Raw genomic sequence first — 19,467 nt, forward strand, 5'->3', positions numbered from 1 at the left:
GCTGTTGCTACTGCTCATACTTATTCATACCACCTGTATTTCACTATCTCTTCGCCGAACTAGTGCACCTATTAGGTGTGTTGGGGACACAAGAGACTTCTTGCTTTGTGGTTGCAGGGTTGCTTGAGAGGGATATCTTTGACCTCTTCCTCCCTGAGTTCGATAAACCTTGGGTGATCCACTTAAGGGAAACTTGCTGCTGTTCTACAAACCTCTGCTCTTGGAGGCCCAACACTGTCTACAAGAATAGAAGCACCCGTAGACATCAGTACACCAGTGGTATATTTGTACCGATGGCGTACCTGAACCGGTACACCAGCGGTAGTTACACATGGCATCCAAATATAGAAGACACCCTGCTCCCCCATTAGCGACGGTATGGAAGGGATTGAAATATAACCTAGCTAGCCCTTACCTCTAGCGTACCCTACAACTTGTACGCCAACGGTATCCAGTAGCCTGATACCACTGGCCCACCAAATTAGTGGTACGTGAGCGGTAAATAAGTTGGTGTACCACTAGTTTGGTGCGTCAACAGTACAATAATAGTATACATTCTTGAGATTTTGGTTGGACTGCTGCAAGCCTCCATGCAGGCTATACCCGTAGCGCGCCAGATGCCAAGGCTCCAAGCTCCAAGTTTGCCGTTCATCTCAAGGTATTCTCTGTATATCAGACGCAATCCAACTCTGAGAAGGACCGGAGCGAGTTCCAGCCCTACGCACTGACGACCAACACAAGTAAGTTCAGCCCGTTCCCTCTCCCCCGGCTGCCAAGGACCGCCGGCGCCCGTCTCCGTCCGTCCTCCCTCTCCCTTGTCCTTACACATCTTTGCATTTTTTGTTCATTGTCAACCTCTTCGTTGCAACACACGTGGACTGGAGGCTGAGAGTAGAAAGAAGAAGACACGCTTCACGTCGAGCTATCCTAAGTACTAAGAGCAATTCCAATAGTGTAGCCAGCTGCTGGCTATAAGCCAAGTGTCATGTCATCTATAGCCAACTTAGAGCCAACACATACAATAGTGAGCTATAAAAATCGTAGTACTTTATCAATGTATGACCCACTTTTCACTCTCACAAAGTGCCTAGGAGCACGTGCTAGAGCTGGCTCTTGTATAAAAGTCCACTCTCCTCCTCTCTCCTCCTCTCTCTCCTCCAACTAAGCAATAATATATTATTTTAATCCTTATAGCGAGCTGACTATAACTTATTATACTTGCTCTAATACTATATATGGTGTGATGAACCTTTCACTCCATTTGCTTGCACGTATAAGAATATTATTGCGGAAATTTAATTCAGCACCTAGGTGCGTATGCTCCCGCTAACAAAAAATTATACATATGCATCTCCATAATATATGTGCGTTTATCAAGTTTCGCGATGAACCAATATTTTGTCTGGTCTATGTAAAAAAGAGAAAAATTATCTTCTGAAAAACTTTATTTTTAGGATTGAATTTTTTCTTTTTTACACACGTCACACGAAAAACCGATTTGTAATGAAACAACTTTCTGAGTGCATAGTAAAAGTTTCAAATATATGTAACATATATTTCAAAATAAAGGGAGCATATTCTCCCATGTACCAAAACACCACTCTCTTATGATTACTCCTATGGACTATGCTCAGTTTCTATGTTTCCTTGAAGTTACAAGATGATGTAACAATTTTATATAATATTTTCTTTGCTCTTATTAATTGTTATGTAATATAATAAAACAAATATTTTTAAAAGTTACCCATGGAATCATTTTCAAACATGTATCATGATCATACTCTCTTCGTACAAATGCAATACATCAACAAGATTTGGCATTCAACTAGGAATTGATATTCTAGGGGTACCAAATATCTAAACATCCAAACATAAATATTGGCATTGATCTCAATGAGAATTTCTCAATATAGTGATATTCTACCGAATGCAATGCCAAGACTGCCAATACAATCATCCAAACGAAGCCTTATTGGCGGTAGCACGACAGTGGTGTGTAGGTACCCTTGGCCCAAAACTGATTTACAATAGCGAATTTCTCCGTGGCCTAAGAAATGTTCAATTAAAATCAATCCGGTGCGAAGTGCAGATATTTTTGCTAGTAGATAGTAATATATGTTTGCATTGATCAAATCTTTAGGGAGCAAAATACTACCTCCATCTCAAGGCTTAAGGCCTATATTTTTTTCCAGAAAGTTAAACTATGTTAAATTTGACTAAGTTTTTTATCAAAAATCATTAACATGAAAAGTACAAAATCAATATCTTTAGATAGATAATAAAATGTATTTTCGTATGGTACCTACAAAATATCATATTTTTTTCTAAAAGTTTGATTAAACTTTATTTTGTTTCATTTTCTAAAAATATATAAATCTTAAATCTTGGAATGGAGGTAGTATAAAACAGAGTGACACGTGACCCGAAATGCTGAACCTGACGTGCACGTGAAGGAGGAGTTCCCACGTATGAAGCACGTGGCAGAACCATTCCCACATGCAAAACGCAATCTGTTCTGCACGGAGTGAGGCAAACTGCTGGCCGCTCGAGCAAAGCCAGAAGTAGCACGGCACGACACCCCTACACTGACTCACTGAGCCCGTGGCCCCACCCCACGCCAGAGCCCATCCAAATGAACGTCGCCGCCGCCGTGCCGGGCGCGAGGCCACTGCCCCATGCGCCGCCACCGCGGTGCTCTCCGCGGGCCCGCCGCAGCCTCTGCCCACGCGCCGCCGCAGAGCCGGCGGCCTCCTCCTCCACCGCGGCGGCTCCCGTCTACGCTCCCACCCCGCGGGATCGGCCGCTGCGGACGCCGCACAGCGGGTAAGCATCAGATTCACCCCGTCCACACGCTCGCTATTCGGAATAACGACTCGCTCAATTTCAACCCCCACCTGAGAATGCTGCTAATCCGTCACTCTGCGTTCCCAAACTAGGACCGTGATTTGACGCCATGCCCATGTCGCACGAGTTTCAGCAGCGCTTAACGGTTGTGACCACTGAATTGTTTGCGCAGGTATCACTACGACGGGACACCCAGGCCCTTCTTCGAAGGCTGGTACTTCAAGGTGTCCATCCCCGAATGCAGGCAGAGCTTCTGCTTCATGTACTCCGTCGAGAACCCGTTGTTCCGTGACGGGATGAGCGCGCTCGACCGGGCCGTACACGGGTCACGGTTTACCGGGGTGGGAGCGCAGATTCTTGGTGCGGACGACAAGTACATGTGCCAGTTCTCTGAAAAATCAAACAACTTTTGGGGCAGTAAGATACACTTGCCCAATCTCTTGTCGTCAATATATTTTCCTTATATAAAGAAATGCTCTTCTTTGATGTCAGCTTCTGTCCTTCAATCATTTTTGGTTAGTGAGATTAAGTTGACAGTTTAAGATTGTTTTGCTCATTTTCTGTTGTGTGACAGTTAGCGTTTCTTTTCCTTTTTGCTTCAACTTTCATGATTCACCATTGTGTGGGTTTCCCAATTAATAAGCTGCAGTTCAATAGGTAGGCATGAGCTAATTCTCGGAAACACATTTATTCCCAATAAAGACTCAACTCCTCCGGAACGGGAGCTCCCTCCTCAGGTAGCTGCTTTATGGTTTCTTATGAAATTCAAGGTCCCATTCAATGGTCTGAAGTTTTCTTAGCTCAACATCACTTCGTACTAAAACATATTGAGCGGCATGCGCTAACCTGCTCTATATCTACTTGCCATCCAATGAATTACTCCCTCCGATCCATATTACTTGCCACTAAAATGGATGTGTCTGCAATTTGGGCTCCTTCGATTCACAGGATAGGAAAACCATAGGAATAGAAAAAGCATAGTATTGGGATGTCATGCCTAGTTAAATCCTATAGGAAGATGAGTTGTGTTTGATTGTGCCAAAGGATTTTTTCCATGAGGTATGACCTAATGTTTTATTCCTATACGACTTGCACTACAAGATTCCTATAGGATTACTTCCTATAGGATATGTTCCTATGAATCAAACAACTAGTGTAGGAAAAATTCCCATAGGATCTAAATCCTACACAATTCCTATGAATCAAAGAAGCCCTAAAATGTGTCTAGAAACATCTATATTAGTGTCATGTAATATGAATCGGAGGGAGTATTTGAAAACATTGATTTTCTGTTTTAGTTTGTGGGTTATAGCCTGTTATTCTATGTCTCTACTCTAGTTATTTATTTATGTATTACATTCTTCCATGTTCATCTAACTTGCTACATGATGTGCTTTTCCGTTGAATTGACCAATATTAGTATTGTATGCACTGAAGCTTTATACTTGGTCAATGCTTTATCTCTCTTGTTTCTGTCATAGTAGTTTATTGACAACTACCCATATGTAAGAATATTTATTTACTCCCAGTTCAGATATATTGCTTTGCTTGCCCTTCAATGTCACATTGACATGCTCATGAGCATCTAGTGGTGATATCTCCTGTCAAATTTTTTTTACTGCTTCTGCCGCTAACTATTTGAAAGTGAAAAGAGTTCCTGTGAAAGAAAATTTTCTGTATAGATGCATGCATGCTTGCATTAAATTTTCCAGTATAGATGCATGCATGCTTGCATATTTGTCAGATTACAAGTCTTTGAATGACCTAGGGTTGATTTTTATTCTTGTGCTTATGCCTGCTATGTAATGGTTCATGCATTTTAAGTTCTAAAAATCTCATGAGTTGCGAAGATTTCTTCAGATACTGAACAGTTGTCTATGCTTTATGATCTAGGAATTCTCCAATCGTGTTCTGGAAGGCTACCAAGTCACGCCAACTTGGCATCAGGGTTCCATTCGTGATGATGGAAGGCATGTGAATCCAATGCTTGTGAAATACCTGCGCTTTTAACGATTAGTCCAGAGTTAGAAATATAATAATGGTTTTTGCTAAACCTTTATCGTCCTATCAATGTGCGATGATTGCGTTATGTAGTTAAAATTGTATGTATTGCAAGATCAAGGTTTAAAACTAATATACGACAGTTCCGTACAATATAAAGAAATATCTCTATGATTTTCTATTGCATCTTAGTGTAAGAAAAAGTAAACAAATGATGGCTACTGCTTTTGTGGAGCAATATTCTGTAACCTGTACCAATTATTTCATTCGAGATGTTGACATTTTGTTAAAATCCTAGCAAACTGCCGCCATGACTGCAGAAAATTGTGCCATATAAGTTCTTAAAATGGACATTAGATAGGCAATTGATGCACACTTTTTTTCATTGTAACTCGAGCTAGTTGTTGTCTCTCATAGGTCAAACTATGTACCAAATGTCCAAACAGCTCGTTGGGAGTACAGCACTCGTCCGGTGTATGGCTGGGGTGATGTCACATCTAAGCAGAAGTCGACCGCCGGTTGGCTTGCTGCTTTTCCATTTTTTGAACCTCATTGGCAAATATGCATGGCTAGTGGCCTGTCCACAGGTTTGTATTTGACACCCTGACAATAGAAATTTCTTGATCTATTCTGATTGAAATGCTCTCTTAATTTCATCCTATATATATGGTACATATGCCATTAATTAATTTACTGAAGGAGCTGTCCATCTCGTGCGTAATACTAGCTCGAAGATGACACATGTACTACTGTCTAAGTTATTGAAGGATATGCTCATCTCTCATGTGTAATATTACCATGTCCAGTGGAAACGCAATTCTTAACCCAGAATAGAAAACTCGGATTTGCTGACGAAACTTCTCTTTATCTTCCCCTTCGACAATGTCCACAAAAAACCCTAGTTGCATTTAGCACATATCAGGATTTGCTGCAAGTCCTGTATTCCTATTTAGAAGTCCATTTGTATCTTTCACTGGATAACTTCTTCTGGCTCAGTCCTAAACTATAGTACACACTCACTTGTTGACAGGGTATGTTTTGGGCATTTCTTCATGGTTGTAGGTGACATTTACAGTTTTGTGGGACATCAGTCATAGCAGTAATATATTAATATGTGTTGTAGAGGTATCTACTTCAACAGTTTCTAGGAGGTTCACAGATGCAAAACGAACTGCTTTGCTTCATGTGTTTTACAATGTACTTCTGCCTGTTAGTTATAAATGCTTCACTATATATGTATTCCTCTAATATTCAACACTTTCTAGAAGGCTTAAAGAAATGCAACCTAGAACACTTTGAAACTGGTTTGTTTCATTTTACTGGAGCAACTAATGTGTGAGTACTTTCCAGGATGGATAGAATGGGATGGAGAACGGTTTGAGTTCGAAAATGCCCCCTCTTACTCGGAAAAGAACTGGGGTGGGGGTTTTCCAAGGAAGTGGTACTGGGTGTGTTTCTCTATCTTCTCTCTGAGCGTTGATCTTCTTTTAATCTTGATGTCATATATGTATTATAGTATGGAGTGTATCTTACATTGTTCAAGGATTGGAAAATGTTCCAATTTTTTCCATTGTTTTGGTTCTGTATTGCCAGTAATGTTCACCCATGGTTTCAGTTGTGGTGCCCAAATTTACCCTACTAAAAATTTGGCAGCCTGCGATGTCCTGGGTCTTGCTTGGTTAGTTGCCCAAATGTTGGCTGCCCATGATAACTTCACAATTCTTGCCAACTGCTGAGCGAAATTCCTCTAGTCAATGGTTACCAAAAAGTGTCGGGGCATGCTATAGCATCAACCAACCATACTCGTAATTCCATTGTCTTGGAGTTCAATGGATCCTTGGCAAAGCCTCTTTTAGTGTTGCCTGGCTAGGTTTGGTGTTTGGTATTGCAAGAGTGTAGCTTTTACCTTTTAGGAGACATGGGATCTGCAGACTAGAAAAAAACCCGCCAGTGAGGTTGACCCAACTAGTTGGCACGGAAAATCTACATGAGCAAGAACCTAATTCTTCCAAAACTTACACATGTTTCTTATGTCTCGCTTATTTTTCCTAGCACTACCTGAATCCTTCCCATCCCTCACTACAATCTCCAAAATACTTTTGTCCCTCTACTAGCCTCTACCATACCATAGATCAAGTATCACAGTTTCAGATTTGAGGCACTTAGTTGCTGTGCTTTTGGTTCATTCTCGTTCGGCTTTGTCTGAGTTTGACTGCTTTGCTTTCCTTTTCTTTCGGTTTGTGTAGGTCGGTACGTTTAGCCTCGCTTTTATGTTCTTTTCTAATACAAAATGACATGCATTTAGGAATTACGGCACCTCTTCTTCCAAGATGTTCTGAAAATAATTTGATCGAAGATCCTCCTATATATTTTTGTTCATGGATTGTTGAATACAAAGAATTAGTGCCAAAACCAAATTGCTACTATTAAAGTTTGCGATCAAAAGTACACTAAGCAAAGTGTTAGAAAAGGCATACATGACAAAGGAGAGATGGGCAAGCTAGCCAAGCTTAGCTATAGCTCAGCTAATCGAAGAACCAAATGTATCCCTCTTATTTCTCATTGGACTAGATCATGCTATGCCATGCTTGACGCTTCTCTTCAGAATTAGTTGTCTTGATGACACTAAGGTTCTCCATTTCTCAGTTGTCAATCATGTGTATGCTTTTTATTATCTAGTCAAGGTTGCACGTATACGTGCAGTTGGTTAATGTTACTGTGGTACACTGAAGAATGAAGATGACCTTCTGTAGACATAGTATTATCAATGATACTTGGCGGTATTTACCCTTCTAGTAATAATTTGTTATGGATATTGTCATATGGATAGTTGTGGAATAGATTGTGTGTTATGTTTTGATTTTTTTGCTAACTTTAAATTTTCATGCATAACAAAGTGTAGTCTCTTTGCTCCTGTAGATCCAGTGCAATGTCTTCCCAGGCGCATCTGGTGAAGTTGCTGTAACTGCAGCTGGTGGATTGAGGAAAATTGGATTGGGAGATACCTACGAGAGTCCTTCACTGGTCCATCTCTGATTCTTTCAACTTAATCTGGTGCATACATCTAATTTGCATTATCAGTTATTTATCTCATTATGCAAGCATATGCAAGCTTGATCTGTGGATATCTTAGGAAGGTTGTTGCTAGGCCTATTATTTCGAGAAACCTCGAAAGGGCACGGTATTCCTGTAATTAATTAAGAGTAGTGGAGCTGAAACTGTTTATGGGGGAAAACATGCCAAAGACCAACAAGGCAACAACTCTCGGCTCATTAGAGGAAAACTGGGCGATAATTGTTGGCTTATTGCTTGCTAAAAATGTGGAAGTACACTGTAACAAGTTTCTGTCAAAACAGACCACCCCCATTGGCGACCCCCTCCCATATTTCTCTGACCATCTATAATTGGCCACACCTATAAATCTGTGCCAATATCTATCACTCATGGTGTCAAACCAACAAGGATGTCATGGTGGAAATACAACTGCCTTCCAAAAGTCCACGTATTCAATTTTCTGCATCACATGGGTACCTGTAAATAAATGATAAAAGGATGCAGTTTTGACCCGCTTTGTTGGTTACAAGTATTTTAAAAAAAATTATCAACATAATGGGTGCTAAATTCCATTTGTAGGTAAAACTTGAAGCTTTAATGCTCTTGTAAATAGACCATTGAAATAATATACACTCATTGCTCTTTTCAGATTGGCATCCATCACGAGGGAAAATTCTATGAGTTTGTGCCATGGACTGGGACTGTAAGCTGGGACATTGCTCCTTGGGGTCACTGGAAGATGACTGGGGAGAACAAAAATCATCTGGTAATTATTATCCAATTTTGCATCAGTGTTTACAGTGTTTGTGCTGGCTCCCTTGACTTACATTCACAACTAAGCGAGATGCACATTTAACTCTTTTTGCTGTACATAATCTTAATTGTTTTAATTTGCAACAGTCTCTGTTGCAGTTAAGCTCACTTTACTCTGACATGATTTTTTTTTTTTTTTTGAAGTTTTGGGGGAACTTGCATTATATGTTGTGTCCTGTAATAACATGCACTCCTACAATTTCCACAGGTGGAAATAGAAGCAACCACCAATGAACCAGGCACTGCTTTGCGAGCTCCAACAATGGAATCTGGGTTGGTACCAGCATGCAAAGACACCTGTTATGGAGATCTCCAGGTGCAAATGTGGGAAAAGAGAGATGATGGGAGCAAGGGGAAGGTATGCAACCACTAGTCAAGGGACTTTTCTTTTGCGCTGGAAATTTTTAATTTTTTTCAAATAAAAAACTTGTTACTCCTGTTGAATGGTGCCAGTTGGTTTAACAGTGTTACGGATTGAGCTTTCATAACTAATCTGTTTAATGACATAATTAATGGTATAAAATCTCTGAACTGGAATATAGAACGTATGTGTGCTCGACGGGATGCTGGGACATGAAGCCTACATGCCCTTGTCAGGCCGGGTAACAGAAGGGACGTGGAGGATGAATGCTTGGCTTTTCTTATCATCTGGCCAAGCCGCTTTATAGATAAAACGTTGACCAACGGGGGAATGATCCCTCCCTTGGCTATACGTTGTTAGGTAGGATGAGACTCTCTAGCGAATTACCACTCCGGATGATTAACCCAACCCGTTTTAGTCTGCCCCTCCAGCAAATTACCGCTGCGGAGGGGATTCAAATCCAGGTGGGCTGGCTGCGCACTCGCAAGCCTTGCCACTGAGCTAGCACTCAGTTCCCAAAGCCGCTTTATAGAAACCAAAATGTATTTAGCAAAGATCATAGAGAGAGTAGACGCCACCTGGGTTAATTCCTTGTCGACACGAAATTAGGTTACCGTTAATACTGTCTGGGATTCTCATACAGTACAGTCTTCCTTTTTTAATAAAGAATATACTTTTAGCAAGAGGACATACCAATAATTTAACTTATTTGCTCGCAGATGATACTTGACGCCACAAGCAACATGGCGGCTGTGGAAGTCGGAGGAGGTCCCTGGTTCAACGGGTGGAAAGGCACGACTGCTTCGAACGAGCTTGTGAACAACATTGTTGGCACTCAGATCGATGTGGAGAGCCTCTTCCCGATTCCAATCCTCAAACCACCTGGTCTGTAGGCTTATGAATGACTGAAGGCAATCCAGGTCACCTCTCCGGCTCTCCCTACCTAATCCCATCGGCGATGCGATGCATACATATCGAAGAAAAGCGGCATTTGGTGTTGCTGATGATAAACAAACGCCATGTAGGTGGAATTATGTTCCAGAGAAGAGACAGCTGCTCGATGTTGGCTCGAATAGTCTGCTTTCGACTGATGTAAAGCATATAGTTTGCGCTCTTGATTCTTGGCCTTTGAGAAAAGAAGTCGTGCAAGTCCTACTTCGAGTAGTACATTAGTATTGTTCTTGGGACCAGTCAGCATTTGTTACGAGAAACGAAACATCTGGAGACTTGGTGGGCAATATAGAATAAGGATAAATAAGCTGCTGCACCGTGTTGGTGTGGTTCAGTTCAGAGATCAAAGCTCAGCCTGGGAAATTTCCATTCATCTGGCCCTGCCAAGTGGCCCAATCATAAGGCCTCACGCGGAACTGAGATTCGATCTGCATTTCCTTTTCTGGAACGCGCAGCCAGATACGTGTCGTTTTAATTCACCCCATGTTTTCTGCTGTTTTTTTTGTGTGGGATAATATATGTGGATGCAAATAATCGAGTAGTAGACTACTCCCTCCGTTTCAGTTCACGGGGCTTGCGCGAGATTGCTTATTTGATCAACATAATATCAATTGTATAGTACAAAAATTATATCATTAGTAAGTAGAACATCTAAGCTTTCTAATGATATATATTTTATAATACTCCCTCCGTTCTTTTTTAATTGACTCAAATTTAGTATAACTTTGTACTAAATTTGAGTCAATTAAAAAAGAACGGAGGGAATATATATTTTGTATTATGTTAATAAAATTTACGATCTAGAAATACGTGCAAGCTCTATGAACCGGGACGGAGGTAGTAGTAGTAATCCCTCCGTTTTTATTTACCCCGCGTTTTGGTTTTAGTTTAAAAAAATCAACATGTTTAAAGTTTAACCAAAGATATAGCAAAAAATATCAACATCTATAATTGCATATTTACATAATATAAAAGTATATTTAAAAATGATTCTAACAATACTTCCTCTGAATTCATATTATTTGTCTCCCCTCTGATTATAAATATAAGTCGTATAGTTTTTGGCATGAATATTAAAGAACGCACTTGGAGGCAAAAGATAGAGCAGATTTGGGCAGGATTACTTCTGACTAATGGATGTGAGAAAATAAAGGAGTTCACATTACATAAGTAAACCTAATAAAATTTCTAGAAAAAAACTCCACACAAATGATACAACGCAATATATCTTACATTTTGGATTTTTTTTCTCAAAAAACTTTATGGCTTATATCAAGAAATGGAGGGAGTATTTTGGATATTAATTTTTTTTTTCTATATTTGTAGTTAAACTTTGTAAAGTTTGACTTTGACTAAACCTTGAACGTAGGGCAATTGTGAACGGAGGGAGTAATAAAGTTTCGTACTCTCTCCGCTAACAAAGTATGTCTCAGCTTATAATAATAAAGGTTACACATTTGAAAAAAAAAACATGTCTCTTTGTTTAGATTTAGATGCATCTACACACTAAATTGCGTCTAGATACATTTAAAGATCTACTTATATAACTAAATTATATGTAGATACATTTAAAGTAGAGATAATTAATGTGGATTGAAGGGCACCAGCTGCTGGAATAATTTGGCAAGCAACAAAATAGCACAGTATTTGCTAGGGGCAATATTTGTTGCCAAGAAAAGCATCTCGTACAGCAATGTTAGACAGATCGAGGACCGATTTCGGCGACCAGCGTCAAACCTCCTCGAAGTTGCAAGTTTCAACGTCCCATGACCAGCCGGCGGTGCACGCCAACTCTCCCAACCAAACCCAGCGATCTCCCTCTCTTCATCGCGCGTCCAAATTCCTCTCTCTCTCAGCCTACGCTACCCTGCCACAAACACCACATAATCCATCTATTTTTACAAAAATCATTCAACAGTGCTCCTGAGATTAAAAAATCCGATCTTTTTTTTACCGCGAGGAGAAAAGCTTTGCGGATGTGATTTATGCCATCGCATCTGGCGTTGCTGTCGTGCCTGCTGGTGCTGGTCCTCTCCCTCGACAAGTTCCTCCTCCACTACCTCAAGAGGCGCTGGCACTCCGGAGGCAGCATAATCCCCAGGTTCCCCACCGCCACCAGCCCCTTCAGCTTCAGGTCGCAGACGCGGCACATGGCGGCCGCCGGCAGGTGGAGCGAGACGGCCATGCTCGTCATCGACATGCAGGTCGGTCGGTTTTCTCGATTTGGAGGGGGCGTTTTCCTTCTTCTTTGATGTCGTTTGGTGGGTTACCTACTCACGAATTATTGCTGCGGTTTCATGGCGGAATTTGGTGGCTGCGGTTGCAGAAGGACTTCGTCGACCCGGCGATGGCCAGCCCGATGCTGGTCGCGGGCGGTGAGGCCGTGGTCCCAGCCGTTGCTGAGGCCGTCGCCGTCGCCCGGGAGCGCGGCATCTTCGTCGTCTGGGTAATTCCATTCAACTTCCTGCTGCTAGTTTGGTTCTTAAAAGACTCAAAATTTGCTGCTTTTTGTTGTTCAAGACGAATCTCTGTTTGCTGGTTCCGTTCCATTAGCCTTTGCAATTTTCAATCTTTATAAGCGAAGAGGAGGAATTGGCACTTGCGCGTAGGTCTCTGTGCGCTGCCACCGTTTCCTTTGTCAAATTCGAGAAGGGTCTGCGGCAGGTGCAGGCCTAAATTATTTCCTGGGCCAATGACCAAGGTCTCGTTCTTTCAAGAATCCACTCAACTGGTTTGACTTCCTGCTGGGGAATTGCATAGCTGCATAGATTACTATTTCGTCTCCACCATTCTTTTACTCGTAAAAAGTGGTCATCAGTTAGCGCTGTTTTAGGTCTCCAACATCTGTCAAGCAGTTTTGCATTTGATGGTGAGAAGTTTCGCTTAGACGCCCACCCTGATTGGATTTCAAATTGGAACGGTTTCCTTTCTGTTTTATAATGTTTCTTGTAGGAACAAGCTTCATGAACCAAGTTCTGTGCAGAAAATGCCATTTTCAAATATCACCATGTATATAAGACAATATTTGATGTGGGGCAATAGACATTATATTCTCTCTAATCAAACTTAGCAATCAAGGCATTTCACGGTCACTGGATTAGGTGGGCTGCTGGGATGCCTTATTTGTCCATGTAAGACGAATACTCCAGCTCGCAAGAATTGCCCTTTCCTGGCACTTTACCTGCGTGAAATGAAAATAACTTAAATGCTGGAATAGCTTCTCCATATGATTCAACATGGGCAATTCATGTGCAACTTTTGCGATGATCTATTCTTGGTCATATTGAAGCACATGCTATTCTGAACTCTGCTAAACATACTTTTGTGATACTAGTTGGATACATTTTGCAACCTGCAAGCTAACCTCTGTTAGTGTAACCTACACTTCCCCCATTTCTACAGGAAGTTATGTGCTTCAGAAAGTAGGCTAGTAATTTAATGTTCAGGCACTGTCACCATTTTGACAGAGGTATTAATGTATGATGTATGATGATGAACTTCTATGTAGGTTGTCAGAGAGCATGACCCTTCTGGAAGAGATGTTGAGCTTTTTCGCAGGCATTTGTACTCTGGAGGAAAGGGTCCAACAGTGAAAGGTCTGAAAGGTGCAGAACTGGCTGATGGGCTTGTTATCAAAGAAGGCGACTATAAGTTGGTAAAGACAAGATTTAGTGCCTTCTTTGCTACACACCTCGATTCTGTCCTCAAAACACTAGGAATGAAGAACTTGGTAATTGTTGGTAAGCACTTATATGCATTGGTTAATACTATGGAAGTTACAACATTTTTGTTAGCTCGATAATTGATTGCTCTAAGCCTGCAATGTAGGTTCTGCTCTTTGATTGTGCCATTCCTTATATCAACTAGCTACTTTTGCAGTTTACAAGTTGCTCGTATTTCAAATTTCATACAATGACAGTAACTCTCCTAGTGTGAGCAGTGGAAAATCAAATATAGGATAACCTGTAACATGCGGCAACCTTTTCGATCTCAAGGAATAGCAATTGCTTCCATTGTTTGTCATATATAGTTCAATACCATGTTTAGGAAAACCCTTGTTCAGAACAAATATCGATCATCTTTGTTTGTGCTTGACGGTTCTGTACCACATGGGGCATCTGCATTTACTGTTGTGTATTGTGCTGATTTTCAGGTGTTCAAACACCAAATTGCATTCGTCAGACTGTCTTTGATGCTGTAGAACTGGACTATGAGAAAGTTACAGTCCTGATTGATGCAACAGCTGCTGCTAGACCAGATATCCATTTGTGTGAGTACTCATGTTTCATGCTATCCCTTCTATATTACTCTTCAAACTAAAATACATGCAGAGCTGATATGTTGAACTAATGTTCAAACATCATATTTGACATTAAAAATGAAAAGCTTGAAAGCTAATTCTCCATACTAATAAAATTCACCTTATAAGATCATCTGTCATCTCTCATGGGAGACAGTACATGGGAATTGGGGTGCACCAGAGCTACATTCAGTTGAAGACATAGTCTGTATAGTAGCATCCTGCTGTTGTCAATTGTTACTGCATAGGTGCTCTGTGTCCAAGCGGCGCACTCAAAGTTTTTAAAACCGGAACAAACTCAAAGTATCGATCTGCATCAGTATATAATTTATTGAAAGAAAAGTTGTATTGTTTCTCAAGTTGTATGCTAAATAGTTTTTCCAACATAAAAACATTGGAAATTTAAAACATAACACTCATGCTGCATCCAACTTCAATACCTGGCTTTCATGACACCATGCATGACTCATGTGGCACACAAAGTGCATGATATAAGTTTTGAACATTTGTTGATGATTTTCTAGAAAGTTATACCGGTTGTCCGGTTCACAAATTATGAGCAACAGATCATGTTGGTGAGTGCAACACTGTCCTCTTTCATAGTTGATAAACCTTTTGGTTTCTTCCCTTCATTCCTAGGATTAACTGGTGTCAGGATGATTAGCTGATAGATCACTGAACCTAACTTTATATATTTTATGCGCTACAAGGTCGCATGAATGTATGAATTGAAGGGCTTGAAATAGTGCACTCCCTGTTCAAGCAAGAAATTCAACTCATGCTGCAATCATATCCATGATAAGCGTGAATTTAATACCTGGCTTCATGGCATACATAAATCATGTGGCACCTCACGGTTTGGAAATTGCGTGTAGTGGAATATTTATTGTGGGACAATTTGATCATCCAAAAGGGACTTTTTTTTACAGAACACAGCTACAGCTACAGCTCGTGTTGCTGAATGCAATTTTTGATAGTTGACAGGCAATCTATTTTTTTGTTAATTCTCTTAAATCTATTTGTTGTGATGAAGTGCTGACTGAAAGGGGTTTCTGTATGTTAACCAGCAAATATCAGAGATATGAAGACTATCGGCGTGGAAACACCAACCTTGGAAGAGTGGCGCCGTTAAGCTTGCCGGTGCTATATTTCATTCTTGGCACCAAGCGACATCCCTGGGTGCATCAGAGGCAACAGACGTGCGGTCCCAACAAATGTAGTTATATTAACCTTTGCAAGGTTGCATTTATACAACTTGTAATCCGTGCTACGTAGATTAGTCATACAATGTCCTTGTGGTTCCGTTCCATATGCTGAGGGCTTTTAGGTATGGAGCCTGAGGTAGAAGTCAACTCCAGAACTGATACATGGCAATTAAAATAGGCAGGTGTTCAGACTATAGAAATTTTTGGTCATTTCAGGAATGGATCGTGTGAGATGCCAGTTAGGTATGAAGATTTTCCATCTTTAAGTATAGTTTTTTCGATAAAGGGAATATATTAATATCAAGAGATACCAATTACACCCAGCCTCTGCAACAACGCACCACCCTAATGGCACTACGGATGCACACAGCCAAAAAAAAGGAAAAGAAAACTAAGAAACAAAAGTCCCGCTACAGTATCTGGGGCCTAACACCAGCACTACACCCACCGCCATGACAACACCTGAATTACAGACTCTCCAAAAAACGATGCCTCCAAGAAGGGAACAGTGCTCAAACACCGTCGTCGCCTGATCAAAGATCGCACAACCAGTTAAGGCCAGACCTTGGGTTTTCACCCTGAAAGGTAGGACTCTGCGCTTCACATGTGTTATCGCCCCCACTTTCATACCGCTGCTGTGAAGCCCGGACACCAAGCAAGCCCCTCAACAGCGCGGAGACTTGAACCTCCCTTAGCTAGTCCTCCCCTCCAGTCTTCATGAAATTCTCTTCTTCCGACTTTCACCATGGATCCATAGTCACTTGATGTCAACACAGAAAAAGAGCTTCGCGCCGCTCCCTCCAGAACCAAACGGTCGGAATAAACGCATGGGTGCGCACGACCGAATACCTCCGATCCAGCAAACTCCAGGCAAAGCACTGTTACATTCGCCGGCGGAGCCTTCCGGAACTCAACCCTCCGGCCAGATCACGAGTCCAGGCTTCCGGTAGGTCCTCCTCTTCACGCAAGAGAGGTCCAGATCTTTAAGTATAGTTTGTTCTGGGCGGGAATGACCATCTTTAAATAGTGTGAATCATAGCTCTGCCACGTCGATATTTTTTTTTCGGTTAAGAGGATCTCGGAGAAGCGTCTTGGTTTCTGCCCCATTGGGTTTTGGAGGCAACAGCCGCAACACAACCCATAAGCATTGCCAGTGACATCCTCAATTTAATCACATAGCCTGACCATCCATATCTCCTAAGAGCTCTAAGAGCATCTCCAGCCGCGTCCCCCAAACCGTCCCCCAAACCGCGCCGGATTGAGCGTTTGGGGGACGTGTTTTGTTCGTGCCGCCTTTGGGGGACGTCGCTCCCCAGCCGCGTCCCCCAAACGCCGCCCCCAAACATTTAAAATAATTTTTTTAACACATAAACCATTTATATCAAATGTAGCATATGAAAAAAAATGTTTTCGAGGATTGTTTTCAAATTAAATTACAACAAACAATAAAACAAGTAATCAAATATAATAAAAAGGGCTAGATGATACATCAAGGTGCCACGGTATTTCCTTTGATCCTCCACAAATGCTCAACGAGATCAGCTTGAAGTTGCTCATGCACATTGCTGTCACGGATCTCTGCGTGCATGGCGAGAAAATCAGCAAAATCTACAGGCAACTCATGATCAACCTCCGCGAGAGGGCCTTGACACTCATAGGGACCAACATATGACCTAACATGATTCTTGCGGTCATCCTCGATGATCATGTTGTGCATGATCACACAAGCCTGCATCACCTCCCACATTTGGTCGTGAGACCAGCTTAGAGCAGGGTACCGGACAATGGCAAATTGTGCTTGAAGCACACCAAATGCCCGCTCGACATCCTTCCTGCAAGCCTCCTGTCGTGTAGCAAAGTGAGAATTCTTCAGACCTGATGGATTCGAGATTGTTTTGACAAAAGTGGCCCATTTTGGATATATACCATCGGCTAGATAATAGCCTTTGGTATATTGGTGGCCATTGATCTCATAGTTGCATGGTGGAGCATGCCCTTCCACTAGTCTGCTGAACACCGGAGACCGCTGCAACACGTTGATGTCATTGTGTGATCCCGCCATGCCAAAGAAAGAATGCCAAATCCACAGGTCATAATCTGCCACAGCTTCAAGCACCACACTGCAATATCCATGACGCCCTTTGTATATACCTTGCCAAGCAAACGGGCAGTTCTTCCATGCCCAGTGCATGCAATCGATGCTTCCAAGCATTCCAGGAAATCCTCTCGGCAGCATTTTGTGCCATGATCCTTGCGCCTCTTCCTCGGTTGGCCCTCTCAAGTAGTATTTGCCAAACTTTCCCACCACAGCTCGGCAAAACTTGTACATGCACTCAATGGCAGTAGACTCACTCATGCGAAGGTAGTCGTCCTGTGTATCGGCAGGTGCTCCGTATGCAAGCATCCTCATGGCGGCGGTGCACTTCTGAATGGATGAGAACCCGAGAACGCCTACAGCGTCGACCTTGAGCTTGAAGTAGGGGTCGAACTCTCGAACGCCGTGGAGGATATTCATGAACAGGCCCTTGCTCATCCTGTACCGGCGCCGAAAATTGTCGGCATGTGTTGCCCCGTCGGCGAAGTAGTCGTTGTGCAGCATGGCATGCCCCTCCATCCTCTGCCGGGGCTTCGACTTCCTTCTTCCCGGCCTTGATCCTCCGCGGCGCGGCCTCTTCCTCTTCTCCGCCTCAGCGTCAAGCATGTCCTGGAGGGACGCGATGATCAGCAAATGCTCCCGCAGGTCGTCGTCGAACGCTTGCTCCTCCTCCAGCAGCAGGGCAACCATCTCATCGTCGCTGTCCATGGCTAAAGCAAAATCAATGGTTAAAATTGCGCCGAGGCAGACGACGCAACAAACAGCGACCAATCGCGCCTACCTGGCAAGTCGTCGAGCACCTTCTGTGCGCGGAGGTGGGGCGGATTTGACGGCGCGTTCTGGGAGGCGCTGGTGACGCGGCGGCGGCGGCACGACCGGCGGGAGCCCCAGCCGCGACAACAGTGTGTCGACTCGCAAGACAGATCGTACGCCCAAACGGCCGGGAAATCCGGCCAGCGGCGGTGGGGTGGGAGGCGCGGGAAGGAAGGAGCGACGAGAAAAGAGGCGCGAACCAACGGTTTATGCAAATAGTCGCCGACATGTGGGAGCCCGCCTCGCTTTTCGTTGTGTCCGGCGTCCCCGGAGCGTCCCCTGTGGGACGGGACGGGCTTGGGGCGCCGGACACCGTATCGGGCCGCGCCGGACAAAAATGGGCTTTGGGGGACGCGGCTAGAACGCTTTTTTTGTCCGGCGCGCCCCAAATCCCTTTGGGGGACGCTTTGGGGGACGCGGCTGGAGATGCTCTAAGCTCCCAGGGTTGGCAGCGCCTCTGGTCGACTGGGACGTCGCTTTCCTGCGGTCCCAATTCCTCCTTGCTCCACGAGACATCTGTCTACACGTTCGTTACCGACTACAGCCGAACCGACTCCAGGCGAACCAACTCGATCAATCCCCATCTCAAGAAAAGAGAAACTCGATCAATCCTCTCCCCTCCTCGAATTCCTCCTCTCCACCATTGAATTGGCGTGATGGCGTCGTTGCTCCATCCCCCCCCACTTGCCTCCGCTCTTCTCGCCGGAGCTTTTGCCCAACGCATCCGGCAGGACGCCTCTGCAACTCAGTGTGCCCTAAGCGCCGCCGCCTTTATTGGCTCCTTCATTTGAGTTGGCCTCCTCCGCCTACTCCTCGCCTACTGTGGGCTATCTCTATAGCTCTTCCCAAACTGACAGTGCCGACACTGGCCATGACGTCCCTGTCATGCAAGACCTCCGACCTGCATCGAGATCGGTAGGATGACTGGATTATTCTTGGTGGTTTACTCCCTTGGTCCTCAGGCTACCCTCCTCCCATTGTGTTCTGATGAACCGGGCCTCCTTTCCTCCCCTAATGACCACCACACTGC

The 19,467-nt window shown here is 43.2% G+C and overlaps 2 protein-coding genes across 2 annotated transcripts; both read left to right on the forward strand.

Annotated features, from left to right (window-relative positions):
• Positions 1-2,539: 2,539 nt before the first annotated feature.
• Positions 2,540-10,372, forward strand: LOC127320950 (probable tocopherol cyclase, chloroplastic). The gene is made up of 10 exons (XM_051350014.2): positions 2,540-2,823; positions 3,017-3,261; positions 3,502-3,581; positions 4,738-4,814; positions 5,263-5,432; positions 6,196-6,293; positions 7,765-7,869; positions 8,549-8,665; positions 8,921-9,070; positions 9,793-10,372. The coding sequence occupies exons 1-10, from the start codon at positions 2,633-2,635 to the stop codon at positions 9,964-9,966; spliced, it is 1,407 nt and encodes a 468-aa protein (XP_051205974.1). The 5' UTR covers positions 2,540-2,632; the 3' UTR covers positions 9,967-10,372.
• Positions 10,373-11,832: 1,460 nt separating this feature from the next.
• LOC127320951 (probable inactive nicotinamidase At3g16190) lies at positions 11,833-15,800 on the forward strand. Its single transcript, XM_051350015.2, has 5 exons — positions 11,833-12,228; positions 12,351-12,470; positions 13,533-13,764; positions 14,178-14,294; positions 15,392-15,800. Exons 1-5 carry the CDS (start codon positions 12,010-12,012, stop codon positions 15,454-15,456), a joined length of 753 nt encoding a protein of 250 aa, XP_051205975.1. The 5' UTR covers positions 11,833-12,009; the 3' UTR covers positions 15,457-15,800.
• Positions 15,801-19,467: the final 3,667 nt, after the last annotated feature.

This window comes from Lolium perenne, chromosome 6 (genome assembly GCF_019359855.2).
Source record: "Lolium perenne isolate Kyuss_39 chromosome 6, Kyuss_2.0, whole genome shotgun sequence".
Classification (NCBI taxonomy): domain Eukaryota; kingdom Viridiplantae; phylum Streptophyta; class Magnoliopsida; order Poales; family Poaceae; genus Lolium; species Lolium perenne.

Bases quoted from the DNA above. Each gene is read 5' to 3' on its own strand.
- LOC127320950 (XM_051350014.2), top strand. From the start codon at position 2,633: ATGAACGTCGCCGCCGCCGTGCCGGGCGCGAGGCCACTGCCCCATGCG. The intron at 3,262-3,501 runs GTAAGATACACT...GCAGTTCAATAG, and splicing joins ATCAAACAACTTTTGGGGCA to GTAGGCATGAGCTAATTCTC. The intron at 6,294-7,764 runs GTGTGTTTCTCT...TTGCTCCTGTAG, and splicing joins TTCCAAGGAAGTGGTACTGG to ATCCAGTGCAATGTCTTCCC.
- LOC127320951 (XM_051350015.2), top strand. From the start codon at position 12,010: ATGCCATCGCATCTGGCGTTGCTGTCGTGCCTGCTGGTGCTGGTCCTC. The intron at 12,229-12,350 runs GTCGGTCGGTTT...CTGCGGTTGCAG, and splicing joins TGCTCGTCATCGACATGCAG to AAGGACTTCGTCGACCCGGC. The intron at 12,471-13,532 runs GTAATTCCATTC...ACTTCTATGTAG, and splicing joins GCGGCATCTTCGTCGTCTGG to GTTGTCAGAGAGCATGACCC.